Source organism: Lampetra planeri, chromosome 5, assembly GCF_965212315.1.
Source record: "Lampetra planeri chromosome 5, kcLamPlan1.2.h2, whole genome shotgun sequence".
In the NCBI taxonomy this organism is placed as follows: Eukaryota; Metazoa; Chordata; class Hyperoartia; order Petromyzontiformes; family Petromyzontidae; genus Lampetra; species Lampetra planeri.
Window position 1 is genome coordinate 903,394 of NC_136111.1, and position 8,897 is coordinate 912,290.

At 51.7% G+C, this 8,897-nt stretch overlaps 1 protein-coding gene across 1 annotated transcript; it reads right to left on the reverse strand.

The window, feature by feature from the left end:
* Positions 1-2,808: 2,808 nt before the first annotated feature.
* Positions 2,809-8,882, reverse strand: PXMP4 (peroxisomal membrane protein 4). Its single transcript, XM_078594011.1, has 4 exons — positions 8,736-8,882; positions 7,099-7,161; positions 6,126-6,327; positions 2,809-5,730 (listed from the first exon to the last, which is right to left on the reverse strand). Exons 1-4 carry the CDS (start codon positions 8,846-8,848, stop codon positions 5,476-5,478), a joined length of 633 nt encoding a protein of 210 aa, XP_078450137.1. The 5' UTR covers positions 8,849-8,882; the 3' UTR covers positions 2,809-5,475.
* Between the last annotated feature and the right edge of the window lie 15 nt (positions 8,883-8,897).

Consider the following 8,897-nt stretch of genomic DNA (forward strand, 5'->3'; position numbering starts at 1 on the left):
TCAGAACGCCATAATCGACACCTTACAACGCATCCACGGATCAATTAGAATTATTATGATGCACACTTAAAATCACGCATCTAAGCATTTATTTATAATCCATTCGGATGCATGTACTGTATTTTGAACTTCTTTCGCACCGGGCGTAGCCCACCGTGCTTATTGGAGGTGCAGTTACATCCAGCAGCCAATCGAGGCTGCTTACATTAACCACAATGCAAAACAAATATTCCATATTAGCTCCTATACGGTCTTCACATCATTGATTCTTGAATTAAATCGTGATCGTGAAGTGTGGCAATTCATTGACTCGTGAACGAGGCAAATCGATCCGTGCCCCAGTTGATATGCACGGCACAGCGCGGGCCTGGGGCACGTGTGTGGCATCGACTGTAAAACGACACCACGATTACCCGAGCGATAGTATCACCTTCACAGCACGTGGGGTGTTATCACCTGTACGTGTGTAGCACGGAGACACAAAGGCACAGCGGCCACATAGCCCCAAAGATTCACGACGCTGGCTTGCGAGAGCGTCGTGGTGGCGGGGTGGGCAGTCGCCGCTGGGTTCCAATCTGTGATTTACTGCTCAATCGCCGGGGATTGAACCCGGTCCCCATGTGTAGTGTGGGTTGATGGTCTCAGCCCCATCACCAATGACTGTACAAATATAGCGTCACATAAAACACAAACTGGGTTCTTCACTTAATTTGGCAATATTTTAGCTCTGAAAATTAAAGTATCGGTTTGGCTGTCATGCAACGAACATTATTACTCTCATGTGCAGAGCAGGTGGGAAAGTGCTGCCCGAAACTGTGTGCACGAGGTGTCACTTGAAGGGATCTCAGAGGTAGTTCTGTGATATCCACTTCCTGCTCGACGATTGATTATCATGTCTCCGCGGCATCTCGACCATCACGTTGGACGGAAATGACGAAAGGCGAATGATTTAAAGGGAGCGCGCGTTACGCATGAAGTGCAATTTCACGCTGACGAGGTTTGGCACTGCAGGGCGTCACTCGAGGAGAGGGCCTTACTCCAACGGCGTTGTCAAGATACTCGGGGCGTTTTCTGCTCGGTACACAAATATTTAACGTGCGTCCAAATTGCCTCTAACCATCAGCGAGGGTAAAATATATCTAATCATAAAGCGACAATAAATACAAGATTGCATTCATATACAGTACAGTATAGGGAACAAATATTGATAGCGAAAAAAAACAATGCAATGTGGTGAGCAGCAATGTGGTCCCATAGCGGGAATGGATGGCAACTGCCCATAAAATCCGGTCACAAAACAGCTGATGAGACCCACAATATCAAAACGGGTGGCTTGTGCTGTGGTAGCTCATCCCAGCGATCTCCAGATTGGGATGTTCTGTGATCCGAGGAGATGGGGTCATCAGCAAATTGTAAAACTATACGCCTTATAACAGACATCGTCATCATTTCAATGCATTCCGAAGTTTCAAGCTATGTGCTTGAAACATCGGAATGCACGGAACCTTCTTAAAAAGTAGTAATTCTCGAGATAATAACTCGTGCGTACGTCAGCGTGTGTGCGATGAGGGTCGCGAATCTTACATGCGCTCCTTCCACTTGATGTGCTGGAAACAGCTCGCGCCCGTGTTATTTTTCCACCACATAAGAGAGCGATTGTTCCAATTAACGGCACACATCCCTGTTGTGTTAACCACGTCCTGCGCACGGGGGAGGGGGGGGGTGACGCCACGGGGGGGGGGGGGGGACCTCGTCCCACGCCATTCCGCAAAGGCAACCAGCGCAGTGTGCGTGGGGATGTGACAGCGTCACCGGTGAGTGAAGTTGCGATGCTCACAGACCGAAACTCTGGCGTGCAGACCGCCTGCTGCACAACAGGTTGACTTGTGCAGCAGCAGTCGCGGCAAAGACAGACAAACACCCCAGCGCAGCAGCACGCAATTTCATCCGAAAATTTCTCGGAGGTCAGCAAGTTTGAGCCTCGTCAGTTTCGGACTTGCATGGGACACTGCCTGGATGTACCTGCAGGTGTTGCAGGCTTTTGGGCCGCGAGGTGGCAGTACAACGATAGATAAATACATCCATCTGTGCGGAGTTTTGAGTGATGATCCGATGTGTGGAGTTTTCTCCGAGTGCTTTGGGTTTCTCCCCAACACGGTGCTCACTCTCGGCTGGAATGGTCCAAAACTCCGTTCCGGGAATTATCCTGGCACCACCACTGCATCCATCTCGCCTAATTGATGCCCTCACGCTACGGAATCCACCGACAACAGCGGCATTTTATAAACCTTTTCATAGGGTGACGGGAACACAGGGTGCAATGATACGGGGTTATGATGGACAAGGCATATCCTACTCTCGTGGTAGTGCCTTACGCTGGTAATCCCCACTCTGAGCGAGAATATCGCGTGAGAAGTCCTGCTCTGCACAACGTAATCGCCCAAACATTTCAATGTAGCAGAACCCCTCCTGAAAAAAAAGTATTGAACCTCAGCGAGACTTTCCCGGGGAAACTAAAGGGGATCATTACTTCTGAGTATCAAGCGCGATACAAGGGGCATTCCTCATGAATACACGCGCAGCGATCCGAGGCGGGAATGCGCCGCGCTCCCCTTTGCCAACACTCGGGAAGTGCCCCCGACAGGGCCGCTCGCACTTCCAGCAAACCGCGCACAGGAGCGCAGGCTCCGTGTGCGAGACGACGACCGCCGAGATGGAGCAATGAAGGAGGACAGCCTTGGACGTCGAGAGGGCGAGTTTTTCACAGCAGGTTCAGTGGTCAGCAGCGAGCACTGGGCTCGTGACGAGTTTAGCAAGATCATAATTTATTCAATGAGTTCATTACAGAAGCTGCAAGGTCATCAGATGCCCGATGTGGCAACGTCGCCCCCTGGTGTCAAAGATCCGCAATAACGTGTTATTGTGGGCACACAAGGTTAGACCAACACGGAACAATTACACTCTGAAATGGCTGAATAGTGTGAACAAAAACGTGTTATTGTACATTACTATCTAACATGAGAATTATAAAATGACTGCATAAATTAAATATATTATTTATAGAACAATTACAATGTTCACCGCTATGAACACATCAACCAAAATCAACGAAGTTCTCAATCCGTCGCTAAAATGTTAGAAGGCAACCGATGTTGTTGTGGCGCAGCATGGTGGTGGTAGAGTGCTTTGGGACTCTGCTGTCCCGTGTGAGCACGACGACGCCCGCGTGTTCGTATTGATTTAGTTCCTGCGAAGACGTCACTACAGGAAAATTCCACATTTCAGTCAATCACATTTGTGTTAAGTGCTTTTTCAACATTAAAATTACTAACGCGAAAATAAACAAGACGGCCCAACACGTCCATGAGCCAGCCGCGTTAGACACAGCCTAACGCAGGAATTAAACTCTCCCCACGCAATCTCCCCTTTTGCCACCAATTAGATTGGCCCCCAACTGTGAATCTTCAAGTGAAAATGTATCTAAACATGCAGTGTCTTCTTGATGGTGTCACAGCTCAAGATATTTGCGTACTCGCGACACCTGCTGCTCCGTGCCTTCCCGCCCACCGTGCAACCGGTGGCATCAATGTTGTCAATCGTACAACTGGATTCTAACACAGTGCAGTATTTATACGGAGCTATTAAATCAGTTCATGTGCAGGTGATGTGGTGAATTATGACATCAAAGGATCAGGAGAGGTTGCACAAAATAATCTAAATCCCAAAGGTCAAAACCTAATTTGCATCTAGCCATGAAGGAAAACAACCTTCAGCAGACACAATATATAATAACAAAATTCCTTAGTGAAAACCAGAATGCGTTTTTGAGAACAATTAAGATTACCACCTGCTAATGTAATTACATATCAGGTCATTACCTTCTTGCTTCCAATAAGGAATTTGCATTTGGCCAGCATGGAAGAGTAGGCCAAATACTCTAAAGGAGGCTCTCTAGAGCTCCCTCGAGTGAAAACCCTTCGGCCCGCAGCGGCCTGAGCGAGCTATTGCAGGGCTGCTCCTTTAACTTCACGTCAGAAGAAAAAAACTGGCAATGTCGCTGCTGTTGTAATGTAAAATATTTAGTTAAGGGCCACAGCTTACGCGCGTGTGGCTGCGCGTGACAGCGTCTGGGTGACAGTGCCCGGGTGGTGTGAATGCCACGCGAGGCAGTGGTGGCATTACTGTGGCAGGGCAGGCTGCTTCAAGCCATCAGGAAGCAGGCCGGATGGCTTGAGTTGTATGGCATGGCACAGATGAGTGCTGCATCGGGTCGGGTCCCCACCGGTATCCGCGGGTGACCCGCAAAGCCGATCGGAGCTCAGTCGGTTTTTTACGGATCGCCGTTCTGGCGCAGGTCGGGGACGACACGAACATGACATGACATGAGCCCGATCCTGGCCCTCAGAGACAATGGCGCATGGCGTGCCATGGTTGGCATCACGAGAAGTGCTACACTGTGGTGGTGTGACCACGTGGTGCAAGGGCATGGAACATCACACGGCACAAAACACCAGCGCTGTGTCACAGGGTTTCCTAAACTGTAAGTCCACAGCCCGTCTTTTAATGGTGACCAATCTCTGCAGCAATTCAAATGGTGGTGATATCACCACGGCGCTTGTGCCAGGCTAGGTACACTTTGAGGCCACGTGGAGCATCGAAGCCTCTCGCTTGCAGGTCTTGCAACAGGCATAAGCGTTAGGGGGTTAGCCGAGTGAGATTACAGACACACCACCTGTGCTCTGCACTGCCACAGCAGATGCGGCGCGTTGGTAAACAGCGCACGCCATCTCCACACGCAGGATATCGATTTGAATTGGCACTCTCTCGCACCACGTGGGATGGGTTTACAATCATCAGTCGGATGCAGCGCGTAGGAACAACTTAAAGTGCATTCGAACGAAGATTGGTAGATGTTAAAAGGAAGACCACGGACAGGCATGAGGACTGGAGTCTGGGAAACCTTGCTGGTGAGATGTTAACTACCTCGCCTGGCATGCAGGAGGTCGTGGATTCGATCCCGAGCCTGATGCCTGCTGCTGTATATTTGGAGTTTTAATGTTCTTCCCATGGTCACTTGGGCTTTTCTCCAGGTCCTCTGGTTTTTCCCTCCACATTTAGAATCAATGTGCATTTAGAATAGTTGGCCGTGATACATTTCCACATGATGACAAGTCACTTCGTTGATCTATTATTTGTGGCCAGGTCGCTTCTGAAAAAGAGCTATCAGTGGGCCTGAGCTGGTAAAATAAAAAATAGTTTAGTTCGGTAGTTTATTTGGCTGTGACACAGCAAACCGGTCAAGGTCATCTCGTCTTTTCTGACTAAAAAGATCACATCAGCAACACGTGCGGACCACAGTAGTTGCTGACAGACCATCATTGGGTTACCACTGGCTTGGTATTGCACGGATCAGCACCGGAGATGCCAGTGGAGGAGGGGGGACGGAGCGGGGCCTGGCGAGCCGCTCGTCAACAATCATGGACGCTTGTTGTAGATGAGGAAGTCGGTGAGGTCGGTCCAGTGTTCGCTGTCGCGGTACAGGTAGGTCATGGAGGACTGAAGCGAGGGCTGCAGTGTGTGGCGCTGGTGCTCGAACAGCCACAGCACGCTGCCCCACACGAGGGCCGCGAACAGCGGGAAGGGGTCACGTGCCGGCGTGGGGATCCAGCCCTTCTCCGAGCCCACGCGCGCCGCCGCAAACAGCACCCGCGACAGCAGGTACATGTTGATCTGGGTACGCGCATGCGGGCACGGGGAAGAGAGAGATGCGTGTTTGTGTGTGCGCATGGGGTTGGTGGAGGAGTGGTGGACACGTACGTGCGTGCGTGCGAGCAGTGGAGACATGAAGGACGTGGAGGTGATGGGGAGCCAGTGGTGTGGGATGGTGAGAAGTGACAGGAGATACGAGCATGAGATGAAGACACGGTGTGAGAGACACGGGCATCAGATGAGGAGAGGTGGGGGGGGGGCGTAGAGAGGCACTGGAGTGAAACCGGGAGAGGCAGCGTTGTGCGAGACACCCACGGGTGTTGGACGAGAGCAACGAGGGTGCAGAATCGTGAGAGGCGAGTGTGGGAAGGAGCTGGAGAGCCACAGTCTCACCTGGCTGGGAGCCACAGACTCACCTGGCTGTTGACCTGGTTGTTCTCTCCGAACACGAGCCAACCCCCGAGCGAGGCGGCCAGGAAGGCGTGGACGCTCTTCCTCTGCCCGCCCGTCGCCACGCGCAGCAGAGCCATCGCCCCCTTGTAGAGCAGCACGAAGCAGGCGAGGTTCCGCGAGTGCTGGTACGTCGCTCGCAGGATCGCACGCACTTTCTCCTCCAGGCTGGTTCCAAAAAATAAAAAGACATTCCCCCGTATAGCCTTTAACGGACCGTTGGGACGAGTGCAGTTTGAGAGCACCGATTCACGCCGGCATGGCACACGAGGCGGTGGGCGGACAAGCACCACGTCCGGTTGCCTTTATCTACCCGGTGGTGATGTTTACACGCTGCACCAGGTACTTTTTTGAGGCTGCGTACACCCTAAGGGAGCCAAAGGAGTGGTTCAGATCGCAGTTATCAAATGTTGGCTGTGAGCGGGAGTTTAATTCAGGTCGCCGCTGCTCCGCTGCTGCGCGATGCTCCACGCACCACGGTGCGCGCGGTACATGCCCGAGGGTCATAATTACGGGATACATTTGTCCTGCTGGGTTGTAAGTGGTTAATTCTCTACTCAGTGGCAGGCTCTGCATTTATAAAGATTTCAAACATAGCAAGATATCATGGTATATTTCACTATACCTCACACACTGGACAGTGTGCATTCATGATGATATGAAGCATAGTAGAGTACAACAATGGCTTTTATTGCACTGCGCTCTGTAGAAAACGTGGCCTAAAGCAGCTGGGGTTTTTATGCATGGTGGTAACCCATCCAAGCGTATTCCAGGCTTAAGCCTGCTTAGGTGGGGCGCGTTCCGGCTGATTCGCTCATGGCGGTGTGCAGCAACGAATCTTTTACGCGGACAAGCGTGGGAGAGCGGTGACGGAGCCGATGGCGGCGTGCGTGAGACCGGCGTGGGCGCTGTGACGGTGCGATCCATCTTTGCCGTCACCTGCCGGTCCGGAAGAGGAAGGTCATGACCAGCGCGTGCGGCGCCCGGATCTTCGCTCCGTACCTGCGCCCGTTCGCAGGAGCCAACAAGGCAGTTCACGTCCGACGCATTATGACAATCGTGTGACCGTCACCGCACGTCGTAAACACGGCACTGTGCATCTCGCAGCAGAGCCGACGAACCACAAATGTGATGAAATTGGTAATATAAACTCTGGGAGTTCCATCACATCTGCTTGCACACAAACTATTATAGCAAACTACTAATAGTTGTCTCTTAATGGGCGTATTTAACTCTCTTGGTTGAATGAAGAATACAAGTCCCTGACCATGTGCGTGCCTTACCAATGCAGTGGCCATTACCATTGCCCTGCCAATACCAGGGCTTATTCCCTTACCCTTAACTAATGCATCCCTACTCCTAATCATGGCCCTTACCCCGGCTGAACCTTACCGCCTATGTCTACCCCTACCGCTATCCTACCCCCAAACTTTAACTTAACAGCACACCACTTAAAATGTGCTGGTTGAAAGCTTCACTTGCCATGCCGGTTATTATAGCTGTTGGAGCATACTTCACAACCCTGGTAAGTGCAGCTATTACCAAGAAATGAATGCTAATAGTGCGATAACCCATAGGTGGGACAAAGTCATTGTTATGCAAGTCCAAGTCGAGTCGCAAGTCATCAAATTCATGACTCGAGTCTGACTCGAGTCCAAGTCACATGACTCGAGTCCACATCTCATAGGTGGGACAAAGTCATTGTTATGCAAGTCCAAGTCGAGTCGCAAGTCATCAAATTCATGACTCGAGTCTGACTCGAGTCCAAGTCACATGACTCGAGTCCACACCTCTGCGATAACCAATGCGCTACTGCTCAACGACCACTTTACTTTGTGTAGCAATGAAAACGTCCACGAGTCTGTGGCTCTTTCAGAAGGGTCCTGCCAGGTTTTTTCAGTAGGGGGCAGCAGCACACGCTGGGTTATATAATCGAGTGAGAGATTACAATTTGGGTATTTTTTTAAATACAAATTTAGTACATTTGGACCGTGACGCCGAGACAAATTGCCTACCCCGACCCGCGCATAATCGTCACATTTATCCCGCCTCCCGCACTCACACGGGATGTCACCTCCCTCGCCTGCTGTGCAGGAGGTCGTGGGTTCGATCCAGACCACGACGCCTGCTGCTCTATATTTGAAGTTTACATTTGTCTCTCGCCCCGTGGATTTCTCTGAGTTCTCCGTTTACCCCCTCCCCATTTAGAATCAACACCACGCGTTTAGAGTAAAGTTTTTAGGCTGCCGCTATAAATGTCCACGTGAGGTTTCGCCATTACGTTGAGCTGTGATTTGTGACCGCAAGGTCGCTTCTGAACAGAAGAGCTCTATATAGCTCAGTGGGCTTGCCCTGGTAAAACAAATAAGGTGTATTGTTAATAGCTGGAGGCCCCTTTGGTTCGTGTTCACGGTAGTCGCGGGCCGCATTTGTCCCGCGCGCTGCAAAGTGCAGCAGCAGCAGCGCCCCCCATTCACCTTCGCCCTCAGACAACTGCAGAGGGCCCTAGCCGGCTACCCCCTGAGCAGCAGCAGCAGCGAGGAGGAGGAGGAATGCAAGCGGCGTGCGGCACTCACACGGCCCCATTGCGTAGCCCCTTGAGGGCGGCGAGCGCGGGCTGGAGGCGCCTCTGCGCCAGGAGGCGGTTCAGCAGCAGCAGCAGCTGGCGGGCGGCCGCCGGCACCTCCATGGCGGCGTCAGTGTGCGCGTGACGTCACTTCTTTCCGCACCGATAGCGG